Source organism: Carettochelys insculpta, chromosome 17 (assembly GCF_033958435.1).
Source record: "Carettochelys insculpta isolate YL-2023 chromosome 17, ASM3395843v1, whole genome shotgun sequence".
NCBI lineage: Eukaryota > Metazoa > Chordata > Testudines > Carettochelyidae > Carettochelys > Carettochelys insculpta.
In genome coordinates this window covers 17,863,819-17,882,014 of record NC_134153.1, presented here as the reverse complement: position 1 = coordinate 17,882,014, position 18,196 = coordinate 17,863,819, and the positions used below count along the sequence as shown (strand labels likewise).

Sequence of the window (18,196 nt, the reverse complement as noted above, 5' to 3'; positions counted from 1 at the left end):
GAAATTCTCCCTGTGGCTGACCATCCAACTTGACACAGATGCACTGGGTGATAAATGGGGGAGCCTGTGCAGCAAAGAGAGGGGTGTAATCAGTTGTGCTATGGAGACAAAGAGGCATCGATGGTACTGGCTGGGCAAGAAAAAGACAAGTGGCAGGAGAGAAGTGGCAGAACTTTCAAGCCCTTTCTTCTGTTACTTACACAATTTGGAAGAGTAGAGTCAAAGTTTGTTTCCTTATTGAAACGTGCATTGCTCCACTGCATGCATGTATTGGTCCCTTTATTACAGAGCTGCTGCTGAACACTTGGCTGTGCATACTGGTTTGTTTATTTGTCGGGCTATTCACTAGGACTGGGGTGCGGATATTTTCTCTTTTAATAACAACAGTATAAAAGATTTTTGGCCAGGCACAGACTGGAAGAAAGTAAGGGAGACTGAAAACAAAAGAAGCCAGGTTCTACATTTGACTTATCAACTTTGTCAGTGTTCCTTTAAATTTGTGTACAAGATTATCACTACACTGAACATGTTTCACAGGCCTTTCAAAGCCTTAGCAAAATGTTTGTGCTCAACAGCCAACTGCTGCCTTCAGACAGACCAGAGAGTCCCAACCTAGGGGTTGTGACCCAAACATGGGTTATTAGATTTGGTAAGGGTTGCCGGCTGGGCAGCTCCGAGCCATAGGTGGCTCTTAAAGCAGCCCTTTGTGGTTCTACTGCTGCTCACTCCTTCGGTTCCTTGTCCCTGCCCTGCCTCACCATGCTGAAACGGAACTCAATTTAATTGGTTTAATGGCCATCAGGAGGGATCTGACCATTCAACCAATTAGACTGAGTCCCATTTCAGTGTGGTAGGGCAGGGAAATGCCAGAGCTGAAGGTGGGAAAAGGGACTAGGAGAGCTGGGGGGAACCACACAGAGGAGGCGGCGGTGGCAGCCCAGTGAAGGAGCTGTGGAGGGCAGCAGCGGCAGCGCATGGAAGTTGTGTGAGGTAGGTAGGAGGGCTGAGAGGGGTTTAAGCCTGGGAATGAGGCCGAGGCTGGGAGGAGCTCAGAGACAGCCAGAGCTTTGCGCCCCTGCCCGCTCCCAGCTGCAGGGTCCTCCTGCCCTCCCCTGGCCAGCGATCCCACAGCTGGCACTGCTGGCCAGGGCTCCACATCTCAGCCGGCTCCCAGATGCAGTGCTGTGGGCTCCCTCCTTGCCCCCACTCCCACAGCTGGGGATCCTGCTGCTGGTGCTCCTGGCCAGGGCTCTGCACCACAGACAGTTCTCAACCATGGGGATGTGGGGTCTCCGCCCCTCCCCCACATTTCAGTTTTTTCAAAATCTTAAGCAGAACAGGCAGGCCTAGCTGGGGATCCCATGTGTGGGGCTGCCTGACCCTGCATAAGTCTTCCAAAAACTCTGGCAACCCTAGCTGAGAGGGGTTTCAGCCGGGGTGGGGGGAAGGGGAGGGCTGAGAGGGGTTTAAGCCTGGAAGCAGGGGTGTTGGGAAGGAGCTGAGAGAGTCACATTGTCAAAATGGGTCCACGTCTCGAAAAGATTGGGAACTGCTTGGATGGACACCCCAGCTTGCATCATTGTTAATGGCACTTGCTTATAACGTAGGGCAGAATTTGTCCTCCATCATTTTATAAAGGGAAAAGACATTTTTATGGGTCTCAGATGACTCTACAGAGAAGGCACCCCATTCTAAAGCCTCAGTATTAATGGATCTCAACTAATCATCAACAAATTGTTGGATAGCAAAGAAAGACCACATCCAATTCCAGAATACAGGAACATAGGAATTGTCATACAGGATCAGAGCAAGTCTATCTAGTCTAGCATTTTGTATTCCACAGTAGCCGGTACTCAGCAACATCCAATGAGATATATGAAATGGCACAGAAAGGTTGGTGTGACCCACTCATATAGGAAGTTTCTTTCTGAGAAAGAGAAAGGTTTATGAGAATTGTAGCCTCTCAGCTAAAAAAATTATATATGGCGATCTTTATTTGGATGAAATTCAAGTTTCAAGCAGACCCTGTCTCTGAGCAACAGAGGAGGACATCTCTCAAAGTCAGCTTTCAAAATGAGATAAATATCAAGGCAGCAACCTTACGCAGCCCTCGAAGCACTGATAAAGTGCTTCCGCAAGGGCATAAAAAAAAAATATTACACCCCTCTTTGGTTACCAAGGGAAAACTTAATGCTCATACCTTAAACAGCCCTCTTTTCAGAAGTCTGTTTCTCTAAGCAGACCTCTCCGTCCAGCCTGTTAATAGCTGGCATTTCTAATTCCAATACCATCAGTAGAAGATCGCTAATGAAAACCTCAAGATCAAAGTGAAAAGGTGGAAAGAAACACCTTTTTGCTAGACTCCTTCCTGCCTGCATAAGCACCTGACTTAGAGGTGAAAATTTAATATTAATAATGTTGACTGCTGGATTTTTATTTACCCTTAATTCTCTGTTATTATTTTAGCAACTCGTGCTCCTGTTGTGTCAGACACACGTAAGCACAGAGACTACATGGTGCTTTCAGTGAGGCTGTTACTATCTTTTCCATGGCAACAGATTGTAATATAGATACTAATTTTAAGGCAAAAGCTTAAAGGGACACTGTCAAGTTACAGCGGGGTAGGGGTGAGTTCATTTGTCTAAAACAAATTTTCCTCAGGCTCCAATCCTAACACCTGAAATTGACATTTGTTTCCTTGCCAAAAAATGTATCCTCTCTGGCATGCTTATGGTGACTTCTTATAGTGTGGGCCAGGAGAAGTGGGTCGAGCATCTTAATCTATAAGGCAAAACCAGATTCTCATAGCTAGATGTCTCAATGTACAAACTGGATTCAAAACTAGGCTCCAAAGATACTCCTATGGTTTTGGTTGTGTTTTGAATCTAAACCTTAAAAAGACCTCCCTGTTCCTATTGAGATGTGGCCAAAATCTCTCAAAGCCAAACACCTTAAACTAGAACCAGTTTGACATATGGATTAAACCTCTTTCTCTAAATTTTCTGCTTCATTCTAAAAATGTGCTAATCATTAGTATATTAAAGGTGACTGGTGCACACGGATTGCTTACAGGTTTTTTTCAAAGGCGAGGAATGTTGTCCAGATTACAGTACTAATACTTAGTTGTGATTTTATGTTAATTATTTTCATTTTGTTGGTTCCCAAGATGGAGAGTACTTACGGCTTCTAGTCATTCAGCTCTGGGGAAAGCAGGGTCTAGAAGGAAGTTGCATATTTTTACAGGCATACAATGCTCACCATTAGTGTGGTTGAAAAGCTGAAGTTTTCTGCACCCACCCACATACTATAATATCCTGTGGAGTTTCCCACTACAGACTACTCAGCGCTAGCCTCTACACGAAAGAGATGAATGAAAAAACAAGAATCTGAAGAACTGAAATAGGGTTTTCATCAAAATAATTGCCCTCAGTCACTGACTTACTTTAGCAACTCTGAAATTGTATTGAACCTAAGATATTGTGAATGTAAAATGAACTTGAGATTATATTAACCATCCTTCTTCTATTACATTGTTTGTGCCTAGGAATACAGCAACTAAAAAAAAAAAATCTACCATGCTAATTGTGCCGTACTTGCTACCTATTTTATCTCCTCTCACACTGCCCCCATGCTCTGAACATGCCTCCAATTCCATTACGTTGTCTTCATTCAACTCCCTCTCCCCGTAAAAAAAATTAACTCCTTTTACAATGATCACAAAAAATGATTCCATCTCAGAAAACAAATGCTAGGTACTCCCTTCTCTGTGTACTATCAACTGGAAACTTCAGGGAACTGGAACTCTGTTTATTTTATATCATTTAGCTAACAAACAGTAAGCAGTCAAGGATGCTTAATTTTGTTAGGCCTGGACAGCTAAACACTGTGGCTCTCAACCTTCCAAGACTACTGTACACCTTTCAGGAGTCTGATATGTCCTGTGTACCCCCAAGTTTCTCCTCACTTGAAAACTAAAATCAGACATATGAATACAGTACAAAAGTGGCATAGCACACTGTTATTGAAAGCATTCCTACTTTCATATTGCTGCTATATAACTATAAAATAAATCAATGGGAATATAAATATTATACTATGCACTGAAATGTAAGGACATAGAGCTGTATATAGTCTCTCTGAAATTCAGTTTGTGCTGATTTTGCTAGTACTTTTTAAATAGCCTATTGTAAAACTAGGCTGATATCTAGATGAGGCGAGATACCCCCCTGGATGACCTCTGAGTAACCCCAGAGGTACGTGTACCCCTTGTTGAGAACTATGGGCTTAAATGTAACTTTGTGGGGGGCAGAGCAAAGGCACATATTCACATATCAACCTTTACAGTAACTCAGGCTTATGTAAGCGTAGCAGAATGACAAAATACCACTAATGCCCCATCATTTTTGTTTTCCTGGATGGACTCGAACTGTAAACTTTGGAACTAGGAAACTCCTCAACGTTCACAAATGACTTTCGGTTTGGGTTCAGGCCCACCCAATTTTTTTCTCCTTAAAATTTGAAATCCACATCGTCTTTTAAGCCAGACATTTATTATGTCAAGTAGCACACAGGATTGCTCTTTTAAATACAGCTTCCAAGATCTACTCTGCCAAAGTGATGAATCATAAGGAGCATAATAAGGCATCCTCAACTTCAGTCAATTCCATTGCCCAAGGCTGTATTGTTGACGCTCCTGTGCAATGTATTTTAGAAAGGGCAGAAGAGTGCTTCCAATCATTCAAATCACTACTCATGGCCAAGCAACCTTGCATCGGTGATTGATAGTTACAGTCTTACAAAGAATCTGAAACTTAAAGCAACCACCCATTTCACCTAAAACTATCTTGCAAAATAGTAATTTCACTCACTATTACTCACTCCAGAAAAGTATAATTTAGGCCTCATTCCTGCAAAGATTTATGCACACGTTTAACTTTACAGCTGTGAATGCCTACAAATAAAGTTCAGCAGGTGGATTAAGGCTTTGCAGGATGGGAGCCACAGTGTGGAAATGTGACCATTTAAAAGTAAATTCAAAGGACACTCAACACTTTAAATTATGGTTCTCTCTTCTGCAATAACCACTTTTTAAAATATAAAACGTAAAGGTTAAGAAACTTTGAGCAACATAGACCAACATGAGGTGGGGTATTACATGGGCTCACTGGCTGCCTCTGTCTGGGTGATTAAATTCAGCTGCCAGCTCTCTTGTCATTCATCCCATTACAGCCAAAGCCAGTAGGGTTAAGACATTACAGTTGCTACTGCAGGGCAAGCAGCATGGGGAGTTAGTTCTCTTTATCGACCTTTCCTCATGCAAAGAAACTATCAGCCGACTGCCCCATACGGATATGGCAAACCTAACCAGAATATGTAACGTTTCTCTACCGCCCTCTGAGGGTTCACTGGAGCAAACCCCCGAGAGCGCAGCCAGAATACTCTTTCTGCCCCAGGTCTGGAAGGAGCAGGCTCCGCCTTGGCGCAGAGCCCGGCATGTTACAGGCACGCCCCGCGCTTGGAAGCCCTCATTTCACACATCCAGGGGCGCGGGAGCTGCAGCTGGGCGTGTTACGGGCCCCGGCCACAAACCTTCGATCGGCTTCGAGTAATCATAATCGAATAGGATGGAGAAGTCGAACTCCTCCTGCGGGCTGAGGCTCTGCGGGGGGCCGTGCTCTCCGGGCTGCGGGTCGCACGCCGGCTCCTTCGGGGTGGAACTCATCTGCGTCGCCGGGGCACGTCCTGCTTTGGGACCGGACAGGGTCTGGGGGCAGAGGCACAGCAGCCAAGTTCACGCCCACCACGGGGCCAGATCCTTCCAGGGAGGGGGGAAAACCTCCCAGGCGCCTGCTGCACTTCTTCAGGTCCACGCGGGTCTCTTAGTCCGGCCTAGGCGAAGGAGCTGGGGCGTCCCCAGGCGGCTCGGTGACGGCTGACTGCTACCCGGCGGAGGTTGCCCGCTCCCGGCCAGCCCCTGTCACACAGCCGCTTGTCAGGGACCAGAGTGTGAAATTAACCAGATGAACAGTGGCAACTTCCTGTTCTCAGCAGCCACCTGCAGCTAGGAGGCGGGGACTGCCGGGGGCGGGAGGAGCCCCCTGCTGCACCAGCCCCGGGGAGCCTGCAGCCGGGAGGGGCCGCTGCAATACAGGCGAGGGATCAGAGAGCGAGCCCCGGCCCGGGGGGAAGGGGGATCGGCCGCAGCTGAAAGTAGGCTGGGGGTGGCCACATGTGTGGGGCGTACAGCCAGGAGTCTGCAGGGGTGGAACAGAGGGGGCTGGGGCCAAAGGAAGGGGGCAGGGAGGGGAACAGGCCGGAAGGAAGGAAAAGGACGGAGTATTTGCTCAATACGACAAACTCGACTTTAAAAATAGGGTGGAGAGAGGGAGTCAAAGGGGGAAAAACGGGAGGGACTGAAAAGTGAAAGCAAACAGAACAAACCCAAGAGACGCACAATGATGCTTTAAAGGGCCTTATGCGCCAGGTTTCTTAACCAGGGGTTCAAGTACCCCTGGGAGGTACAGCGAGGTCTTGCAGGGGGTACATCAGCTCATCTAGATATTTGCCTAGTTTTACATCAGAATCCATAAAAAAAACACTGGTAAAGTCAGTCCAATCTAAAAGTTCATTCAGACAATGACTTGTTACTGCTTCATATGCTTTATACAGAAATGTAAGTACAGTACAATATTTCTATTCCAATTCCTTTGATAATAAAATGATAGAAAGTCAGCAAGTTTTCAATGGTAGTTTTCTGTGCTATTTTGCATGATTTTTTAAGTATGTAGTTTTTAAGTGAGGTGTAACTTGCTGGTATACAAATAACTCTGACTCCTGTAAAGGGTACAGTAATCTGAAAAGGTTGAATGGCACTTGTTTCAAGACCTCAGGTTACCTTAGGACCATATTTCTCAACCAATAGTATGCATACGTACTCTTCTGTGAGAGTAGTCTGGGGGTACATATCATTGTTTTTTTGAAAAGGGGGTACTGTATTAAAAAAAGGTTGAGAATCACTGTAATACACAATAGAGAGGCTACATGGCAAAATGGGTGAGGGTGTTGTTAGAGGGATGGATAGCATGAACCCCTGGGATTATGGCCAGAAATGTGCTAAAAGCAATGAGCTGCCTAGGGCAGCTTTGTCCAGACATTCCCCTTCCCTTGGCTATATTTGTATTTCTATGCTGAACAAAATTTTTCCTCTCTGATCCACCCTCCCCATGCCTGGGATTGTTGATACCCCTTGCACTTGTTTTATGAACTCCAGAGGGAACACGGGTATCCCAGACAGCTCCTTGCTAAGCCCTCAGCCACTGCTTCAGATAGGTTTCATTCCTTCAATTTCAACCATCTGGAGATTTTCACGGGTGTAGGACCATGGGCAAGTTTTGAATGGGACCTATCCAGCAAACAAGGACTGGCCTCTCCAGGCTAGGATGCCTATAGGAGAAAGACATCTGACCTCCATCTTAAGAAGGCTCCCTATTCTGCTCACCCCTCACCTCAGGGGAAATAATAATCTCACAAAACCCACCATCCAAGTCCCTTTGTGCCCTTCCCACTAACCACACTGCCAGTGCAACCTGGCTCCACACCCCTTAATCAGCTCCTCCACCAACCAGCTCCATCTTTGCCACAGTTCTCAGGACATCTTTCTTGAGCTAGTCACAAGGCTGCTATGCCCTCCTGCCTCAAATCTTAAAAACTCACCTCTACTGTGATGCCTTGGATGGGATGTGGCTTCCATTAGGCGTTCAGTATACTTGTACTATAGATTTTATTTCTGAAGCATGTACTGTATTATGTAGGTATCTATCTGACTCTCATTGTAGTAGCATATGAGTAAATCAGTCTTTCAACATGTCCAGTAAAGTAGGGAAAAACACTATGATTTCCACTCTACAGATGAGGAAGGAGGAACAAAGATGCTTTTGTAACCTTCAGCTGATTACCTAGGGCCAAGCTTTTAAAAATATTTAGATGTTGCTGCACTCAGAGTTGCAATGTCTCACTGATTTAGGCACCAAAACTTTATTTTTCGAAAGGATGTGGGCATCTAGGAACCTATATCCCACTATATTTAAACATCTAGGCTTAAGTGACCTGCAGAAGGTTACACAGTAGTGAAGCAGGGACCAGATCTCTGGTCTGTCAAGTCTCAAGTTAGTACCCTAATCACTGGGCCCTCTCACTAGTATATATTGTAGCCAACACTTGCTGTTACTCTACTTGCTTGTCGTTCTCCCTTCCTTTAGTTTTCATGTCTCTTAGTGCTAAAAGAGAAGGTGGATGACCTAACATCTTTGATTGGACCAACTTTTCTTTGTTTTGTCATTTTTTGGTTGCAAGCTCTTTGGCATAGATACTGTGCTTTCTTCTGGTTTGGAAAGCACCTCAGACATTGTGACCACCACCACATACAGTTTGAAAGCAGATATTGAATACTTCCCATTTATACAGCCTCTTCAACTCCCACAGAAGAGAAGCCACTGATGGGATGGAATTTGGGCATGGTATACTAGTCAACAGACACTCTACACAATACTCCCTGACATGAAATGAAGATAATGAATGCTGTAACATACCTCTTGTAGTTTCAGGTAGGTAAAGAAAAGTGGCAGCACTGGAATCTGACCTGACTAACATGCTCACACTCCAACTTTCATAGAAAGCAGCATGAAATACTTAAAGCAAGTTTTCAAAAAGGCAGGTGCAATTCCTTACCTAGTTAGCCTGTGCTATTACTGTGGTTGCACATACAACTCTGATTTATTACACATATTAGAGAGTTGGTCTATTCAAAAATTCCTAAATGGTAAGAGCTAGGACCACCAAATTCAGTATACAGCTTCCTCTTAAAGCAAGGTCAGGGTTTGGCTGTGTCAGGAAAACAGGATGTGCCTGTAATGAGAGAGCTTTTCAGAAAACCATACAGAAAGACAGAATCACTAGACAGGTGAAAGGGCTGGCTAGGGGACTGCCCCAGCCTCCCATCCCCCACGCATCCTTTGGGGATGGGAGTGAGGGGCTGAAGCTCCCTCATCCCAGATTTGTGTGGGGATGTTTCTGGCTGTTCCCCTTTGTCACCATCAAGAAGCGATACGAGAGTGCACAAAGTTAATGAGCTAAGCAAAGCTGATAAATGTGTTAATGTTTATATAAGCAGAAAGGTAGTTAGGAGCCCCATAAAGTCTCGTGGCATTTTTTGCACAAGTTTTCATTGCATGACATGATTTAAATAATCAGAGGAGAATCATACTCAAGTCTATAATTTATTGAACATTATGCTGCAATTAATGCTATATTTCAACCCATCAGAGATTAAAAGGGCCACATCACACTTAATTCCAGCAAAATTAATGCTAAGCTTCCTTGGAGCAAGCAACTTGAACTGTCTTCTGCACATGCTGCCAAAACAGCTAGGCAAGACAGTTGACTGGGTTTCCACTTTGTCAGCACACGTGCATATGTATGTGTAGAAGGAAAACAGAGATAGAGGCTCACAGAGCATTTTTTTGCCTCCTTTCATGGAATGTGATGCTTTCTCCTTGCCTGAAGTGTCTCTTTGTTACTTCTGGGGCTCCTGAGGACACCTTGAAAAAGTTTCAGTGTTGCTTCCATCTTCAAACTTGAGCCAACTCTTAAAAATCTCTACAGTCCCCCTCTTTTTCACTTGGTCTGGTTTCATGGAATCTGTATTACTACTGGAATCTGGCCCCTGGTACTGCTGAGATTAGCTTCTAGCCTTGTGGGGTCTCTGCTGTTTCTGAGGTTAGGGGTCTCGGCTAGTAGGCTTAGAAAATGTTGCTGCCTCAGGCTACTTCTACATGACAGCCCAATTTTGAAATAAGATATTATTTCAAAATAACAGAACCACACACAAAATGCATTTCAAAATCGCACCCAAGACATTGTGAGCCATCCTGTTACTCCATCGCTCAAAGCAAAGAGCACGGCATGGACTGAACCAGCATAACAGTGAATTCTGCTAATTTTAAGTCCCCACCCCTTACTTTCTAGATGGCCTGTGACTACATCAAGGATCTGAGTTTCAAACTTAGCCTTAACATTTCTCAGAAGAAGTCATGTGTTGAGAAACAGAAGATGAAGCTTTTTTCTTCTTCCAAGAAAACCATATTGTTTTAAACCTTGGCCACTGAAATTCAATTTAAACATAATTAAAGAATCTTGGGTGGAAGCCAGAAGGAGTAATGAGACAAAATCTCGCTGGCTGGCCACCTTGGGCTGTAGACAATGTTTCACCCACCATCCAGGTCCCCCATCCACTGGAATAAAGAAATGGACTGCTGTATTGGCAACAGGAGGTGAGAAGCAGGCCCCATTGGCTGAGAAGGAGAAATCATCTGCCCCCAGGGCTGGCAGGGTCAAAGTTCCTGCAAGGAAGCGCCACAGGGTGACAGAGGTACCTGACAGGATGTTCCAGGAGGTGTACTTCCTGTCAAGTACCTAGGCCTGACAATAGTCAGTTCCAGGCAGAAGGACTATTGGGAAGTGATGGGATCCAGCCTACCAAGAAAGGGGAAAATGTTTTCATGAAGTAATTAGCCAAACTAGTGAAGAGGCTGTAAACTAGATTCCAAGGAGACAAAAATGAAAGCCCCATGGGGAAGCATTGAAAAATTGTGGCCTTAACAGAGGTCTAGATGTTGGGGGATGGGACATGGAAAATTACAGCAAGGTCACAGAAGCAACAAGAGGAAAAGCAAGGGGGTGGGGCGAATCTGCTCAACATCATATATATCTATATGTCACTGTATGAGTGTGGGGAACAGACAGGAAGAACTGGAGATATTAATACATAAGCTAAATCACAACTTAACTGGCAACGTGCAGACTTATTATAATAAACTTCATAGCTGGAATATTGGTGTAGAGGGGTACACCTTATTCAGGAAGGACAGGCAGAGAAAAAAGGAAGGAGGTTATTATACATGATATATTAGGTATTCTTCTTAGCGATCACTCGATAACAAATAGGACATCTTCATGTCACCCTCCTATTTGTGAGTCCAATTAGGAGTACATATACTTTTTCTGAGACAAGGCCTGGTGAAATTTGTTCAGTAATGCTCGAAGAACTAGCTGAAGCAATCTAAGAACAGTTGGCAATTATCTTCAAGAACTCATAAAGCAGAGGTCAGCAACCCCCAGCACTGATGCCAAGAGTATCACACAAGCCAATTTTGATCAGCATGTGAGGCAGGAGCTCAGCCCCCACCTGTCCTCCCCCACGCAGCCAGGAGTTTGCTCAAAGCCATGCTGCCTATGGATTAATAAAAGACCAGCTAATGCTACCAACCACCATCTAAATGGTAAAGCTCTGCACCTTACTGTTGTAAGAAGCTGCTGTAAGTCAGACTATTAGTGATTTTAAAAAGTATCACCAGCACTCGGACCTGCACTCAGACTGTACATAAAGGTCAAAAGGTCAAATATCAGCACTCCGCCTTGAAAAGGTGCTGACTCTAGTGAGGGCTCCCATAATACCTACCTTTGAAAAAGAGGACCCAATAGAACCTCAAAACCTTGAAAGATACCCAAATTATTAAACAACTTATTTGTAAGCATCTAGAAGATAACGGGTGATAAGGAATAGGCAGCACAGATTTACCAAGAATAAGACATGTCAAAACAATCTAATTTCCTTCTTTGACAGAGTTATTGACCTAGTGGATAGGAGGATGCAATATAAAGAATAGGATTTTAGTAAGGTTTTTGACACAGTCCCACTGACATTGTCATGTGCCAAGTAGGAAGGATTCGGGTTTTTTTGTTTTGTTTTGTTTTGTTTTTAAATCAGTAAATGTCAGCAAACATCAATTTCACCACATACACAAACTGATAAAAACATTTCCATTTATAATAATCAAACTATCCCAGTATACAAAATAAGAAAAATGTAAGTTGGGAACTTAAGATTTTCAGAATATTTACATTGTGTATTTTGACATACGATTTTGACAAATTGTATTTTAACGGTTATAAAGCTTTAACTTGCTGAAATGTCAGCATCTCCTATCTATGATACTGATGCGGTACATCTACACTGGGAACTAACTTCGAAGTTAACCTCAAAGTTAGATGCTACTTCGAAGTAGCCTGCAGAGTGTCTACACACATTTTTCCCTTACTTCGAAGTAAGGGAGCCCAACTTCAAAGTCCTTACTCCATTCCTGGGAAAGGAGTAGTGCCCTACTTCAAAGTTTAACTTTGAATGAGGGTGTGTATGGATGCTCAACTTCGAAGTTATTTTTCTAGTCCAGACACAGCCATGGAGTAGCTGTCTGTTTTGCCAACCTCCCCCTGTCTTAACTGAACACTGACAAATACACAGCCGGAATTAGACTGGCTTACCTGTGTGTTAAAATAGGTATTAGAATGTGTTTAGGATTTAGATTTTAAAATCCTTGTGAGGTACTGTATACATTAATCTCATTCATAACCTCTGTATTGCCTATTTTAAAGTAATATTTGAGCAGTTGTACTGGAAGGCTGTCTGTGTAAATCACCAGACATGAGAGAGGCATTAACTGTATTATTAACTGGATATTAACTGGATTAACTGGCTGATCTCCAACGGGAGGTGGCAGGTGTTACTCCTTTCCCAAAAAGAAAAGTCCATTTATACCAGATGGATTATGGTGGGAGGTTGCAACTGGAACTTTCTTCTGTGTTAGCAATAAATGGACTGAAGACTTTTGATGTTACTCATGAAGATGAGTCATGCCAGGGACTTTTCCCATCAGCTGAGCTTTGCAGCCAAAATCTTGTGGAAAAAGCAGAATTAAACCTCTAACAAGAAAGAACTCTGGGAAGCAAGGGGTTTTGGGCATAAGCAAGAGATCCCCCGCTGCTCAACCTGTGTTAGTCTTTTGGGACCTATAGAACTTGCTGATTATAGAAGCTTCTATGATATTTGAAACAGGATTGTAATACATTTGGTATTTATGTTTACAAATGTCAACCTTGTAAATAACCCTCATTTCCTTTTCTTATTTAATAAATTTTTGGATTATAAGATTGGTTATAAGCATTGTCTTTGGAGTGAGGTCTAAAGAACAGTTGTGACTCTTGTTATAAGGGACCAGCTATCACGAGGATATGCTTACCTGGGTCATAACTCAGAGTACCCAAGGGGACTGTCTAGGATCCCATGTTAAGATTGTTATAGTGTTGAATTTGCTATTGACAACGGGTGGGTGAAATCTAAGGATAGAACTCACAACCAATTTTAAGCATTTGCCCTGGTTCTCAAAATCTGTCCTGCAGTTGGTTCTCATGCTTTTGAGCCACTGTGGGCAGTTATATGGTCGTTAAATAATTATTGCCTGACACACACACTGAGTAGTTGATCTCTGTTATAAATTCTGAAAACCACGAACATTTAAATTTATAAAAGTAAAAAGCTTAAAACCAGACACGGATATTAACTATCAACAGTGTTAAAAAATAAAAATTCCATTCTACAAGGCCTGCTCACTGTTATGCCAGAACACTATACTCGATGGCCATGGCTACACTGTGGGGTTGCTATTTCAGGATACAAATGTGGCTATTTTGAGGGCAGTATTCTGTTTCTGCCACCCCTCATCATGAGAGAGGAAGCAGAAACTGAAATAGCTGCTTATTTTGAACTTCAGTGCCATCTGAAAGGCACCAAGTTTGAAGTAAGTTAACTTGAAATAACTTACGCAATTTGCATTGTGCAAATTGTGTAAGATATTTCAAGTTATGGCTGCAGTGTAGCCTATCGTAAATTATATCAAACCATGTGTCTTCTCAGAAAAATGCAACTGCTCAAAATTCATATCAAACTCAAGCAAAATTTAGACAATTTTATGGAAGAGGTTTTTGACTATATTTTATAGAGGCTAAGGTAGCCTTAGTTTACATTTATGTGAGGAGAACAATTTTGCCTATCAATATACATAAGAACTTTTTTTTTTCAAAATAAAGCAAATTTTTTGACGGTGAATGACCATATAAAAGATATGGCGCTTACATATCATAGTTTCAAACAGTGAAAATGCTGTTAATCTTAAATACAAAAACTGGTAGTTCCAGTGGTGTATGTGGCATGCGTTAGGAGCCTAAAACTTGCAAGTGGATTTCATCCAAGTTCTTAAAAAGTGAGCTCATTTGGTTCTGACTCCAAATGACTAGTTTGGGGTTGGTTTGTTTTTCAATAAAAAAAAAAAGAGGGGGAATGCTACTGCTTGTATAGTCTTTTAAAACAAGCGCAAACATTCATTTTTGGGGTCAGACTGAGTCAGATATTACCCCCCAATTTCAGACTCAAAGTGGTTTGGCAAGAAAAGCTAATGGAAACATTGCTTATAGCGTCCATGTTCCCATTAAATTCTACAGTCTGCTCTGCAAACCAATGGAATGTACATAGCATAGTAAAAAAAAAAAAAAGAGAGACCAATAGTGGAAAAGAAACTCTAAGAGATGATTATCCCTTGCCCATCCCAAGAGTGAAGCTTATAAAAAGAATCTTCTGGTTATGGCAGTTTCCCTTCCACATCTGTGAATGAGATTTCCTTGCTACAGGAAAGCGTTTGAGGACATTCAGCTCCAGGTCTGGCTCCTGGCAGCCCCTCTCCTCAGAACAGAGCCACGAAAAACAGGGTGAATCCCATTTCAAATATTCAGGACTACTGGCCATGCTCTGTGAGATTTGTGAGGCTGAGTGGTATGGGAGGGTTCGAATGCCCACTGGCTGGAATTCAGCCCAGTGAGTGAAAGCCCTTAACATTTTACGGTTATTTGGCATTGTCTGTGAAATACGCTTGGTGATTGCAGCCCTACGCCTAATAGACAGATGGCTGCCTCTCTCGTGAAAACCCCAAACCAGCCTTGCTGGTATTCACAACACAGGCCAAGCACAGAGCAAAAGAGTGAAGATGCTGAAGTATCTTCTCACCCACACAGCTAGTTCAGGAGTGAGGTAAAATTTTCATTGCCCATGCTATACCTGCTCTGTGAACCAAGAGATGACTGCACCCACACCTACCTTTTGCAAACTTATTTCACAGCATTTCTGTAACTCAAGCTAGAAAGATACATACACCAAAAAATCCTTATACTTTGCACCGTGTTATCATTGTGCATGGGCAGCTTAGCGCTGCTCTTCTCCATGTGTATCACTATGCCAGAGAATTAGTGGGGAGCAGGGTTATGACATCAGGGATAAATCAACCAACCATCAGCCTCCCTACTTCTCCCACCCCAGTGCTGGGAGCAGCTTCAGTGAGAGTTTTGACTACGTGAGGAGCCAGGTTTAATTCTCCCTTGGCTAGCTGAGGGTTAGATAGCATAAGTACACTACATTGTTGCTTTGCTTGCTGAGATTCCACTGTTTAAGCTAAACCCCTGAACTTTTATTTTGCCTCTGCAGGTTGCTGGCTACCCAGGGCCAACATCCAGCTCAGTGCTGAGGAGAAGAGAGAAGAGAATTTCCTCTGGAATTTTTGACAGCCTTGGGAAATTACAAGAGATGCATACCAGCAAGGCAGCTCTCTAGCTACCATCCCAGTGCTTCATGTAGCCGTTTGATATCCAGGTACAGAGCTGGCTTTTGCAAAGCAGGTGGGACTGTGACCTGCCCACACACAAAGGAGCCAGAAGAACTCCTCAGGTTTTTCCTCTTTATATTTGTAGCAAATTAGCATGTTGAACAGGGAAAGCAGAGGCAGAGATTCAGATGGTGTGTACATTTGAGGGTGTAGTAAGGGCAACAGGGCTGGACAGGAGAGGGGACAAGGCCCTGTAGGTACTTAGGGCTGGAGGAAGTTTGGGTTATGTGTACAGGACAGTAGGGAAAGGGGCAGTGAGGCCTGACACCAGACTTGGGGAAACCACCTGCAGGGACTCCGAGGAACTCCAAGGGCTCAGAGCCAGAGCGGGGGCTGGCGGAGTGGGCTGGTGCAGGTTAGTGAGTGTGGTTCAGCAGGTGTCTCCTGGACCGCCCTCTCCCTAAAGCAAAAGCAACCAGCGGCCACAAGGCGCCTTCCAAGGCAGATCCCGGGGCTGCCGGGGGCGGCAGGGCAGCACCAGTGTGATCCACGCGGCGCCGGGGAGCACTTGGGCGCGGAGCCTGTCCCGCCTTTGGCAGCTTCTCACCCTTAACTTCACCGCCCCCGGCATCTGAAAGGGGGGAGGGGGGATCGGGGCTCGCCCCCTCCCGGTGCTCCCAGCCCGTCACCTCCTTTGCCGCCGCACGCCTGGCTCCGCAGGGGGGCGCGCTGGGGGCGTGGTCGGGCCGGGCTCGCAGTGCCCCCCTGCCGGTGGGGCAGGCGCCACCGCCTGTGTGAAGCCCGCCTCCCGGCCGGCTCCGCCCCGCCCCAGCAGCCCTGGGGGCCGGGCTTGAGAGCGGAGACAGCCCCCTGCACACTGGGCGGTGGAAGCAGAGCGGCTCGGCGGCGCCGATTGATGCGGCGTTTACACGCGCCCAGGGAGAGGCGCAAGGGGTCCGCCGCGCGCTGCTGGCGGCTTTGCAAAGCCGAGCCCGGGCAGGAGGCAGGGACGCGGCTGGAGGCACTGGGGGAACGGCGAACCTCCCTGACCCCGCCCGGCTGCGGCTCACCGCCTCGGGCTCCTCCGGCACCACAGCCGGACCCGTAGCAGCTGGTGCGGGGACCCAGCGCCCTCTGCTCTCGCCCCGCCGGCGGCCGTGCCCATCCCCGGAGCTCGGCCCTGCCCACGAGTGGGACCAGTCCCCGCCCCGCTCCTCTGTCCCGCGCGGCCAATTACAGCCTAGCCCTGAGCGTTCCTTTGGGGAGAGCGGGATGCAGCCTTGTGCGAGCTGCACCGCCGCTCCCGCCTGTCACACGCCTCCGAGCCCGGCGAGCGCTTGGCACGTTCAAAGCTGGGGGCGGGGGGGCTCAGCTGTGTTCAGTGCAAGGGACCGTATTCCCCCACCGCCAGCGCGCGCCAAGCGCATCTTCAGCCCTGATCCGCTGACGCCGCGCGAGCTCCTCCCCCGCCCGACGAGCTTACCCTCCCCGCACGCTGCCCGCTCCCAGCTGCTTTCGGCTGCCGTCACCAAGCCCAGCCAAGGGCCCTCGGCCCCGCGCAATCAGAGGCGACCGCAGCTCGTAGCGCGTCCCGGCTGCGCAGCTTCGGGAAGCCCCGCGGGGGATAAGCAGAGCCCAGTGGCTCCGCTCCGCTTTCAGGTGAATTCCAGGGGGCGGCCACACAGGACTTCACCCGCCCGAACGCGCGGGGCGCAGCACCCTGCAGACCGACGCGAGGGATTTAGCAAAGCGAAGGGGAACGGACATCCCACGCAAGCCCCCCCCCCAGCCCCCGGCCGCTCGCTGCTGGGCTATTGCAGCCGGCGTGACCCAGCCCGAGGCCGAGCTTGTTTCCTAATGAAAATTGCACTTCCAAAGCCCCCGGCTGTAAGGGTCCACGAAGGGTTAACCACAGCAGCAGTTAGTAAGCAAGACCTCTGGCGCTGAACCTCCCGCTGGCTGCGCTTGAAAGGAGAGTTGTTGAGCCACCTTTTGAGCGCTCCTCAACCCAAGCCTGAAAGGTTTCTGTGGCGGCTCAAGCCAGGGAACCCTCCCTACCTGGGCAGCCTGGAGCTGTGCTGCTCTGAAGCAGAAACTCCCCAGGCTGGAACAGAACCGCTGCCCCTTGAGGCGAGAGCGACAGCGAAGTCTCTGCAGGACTAGAGAGCGCGCGCGAGAAGGTAGAAGGGTGAGGACTCTACCTGGATCCATAGACCTCATGATGTGGTGGTAACGTACCAGCCTGCAGGCAGTTTCTCGCTGCATGAGGAGATTTTAAAAAAAGTTAGTGGCAGCGGGAAAAAAAAAAAGTCTTCTTTAAACCATATTCGAGCCCGGCTGCCGGAAGAGAGGCACCCCCGTTGCTCGCTTCCCCGTGCTGGCTTTGGAGGTGCAACGAGGGATCCGAACAGGGCTGAGAGTGTTCCTCAAGTGAAGTCAGTGCTCTGCTCTGAGATGTGGGTTACTAGAGAGGGAAAGGCCACTTCCTTCCCTGCGCCGAGTGTTTATAGTCTTTGAATGCTGTAAAATAACGGGATTCCCTCACTGTTTCCTCCTGTTTATCCCAGTGCCATGGAAACCCCTGGATCGCCTCCATCTCCCAAACTGAGGGCTTTCCTGCAAACTTCACACTCAGGAATCCATGACGTCTCCCA

At 46.3% G+C, this 18,196-nt stretch overlaps 1 protein-coding gene across 5 annotated transcripts in view; it reads right to left on the bottom strand.

The window, feature by feature from the left end:
• Positions 1 to 17,954, bottom strand: part of NFATC2 (nuclear factor of activated T cells 2) — a 134,179-nt gene extending 116,225 nt beyond the window's left edge. For 3 of the 5 annotated variants that reach the window (XM_075011610.1, XM_075011612.1, XM_075011613.1), the window contains exon 1: positions 17,744 to 17,954. In XM_075011610.1, coding sequence (XP_074867711.1) covers positions 17,744 to 17,807 — 64 coding nt within the window. In that variant the 5' untranslated portion in view covers positions 17,808 to 17,954. Of the gene's footprint in view, positions 1 to 5,589; positions 5,972 to 17,743 lie in introns of those variants that run through there. The other 2 variants (XM_075011615.1, XM_075011614.1) reach the window with 2 other exon arrangements.
• Between the last annotated feature and the right edge of the window lie 242 nt (positions 17,955 to 18,196).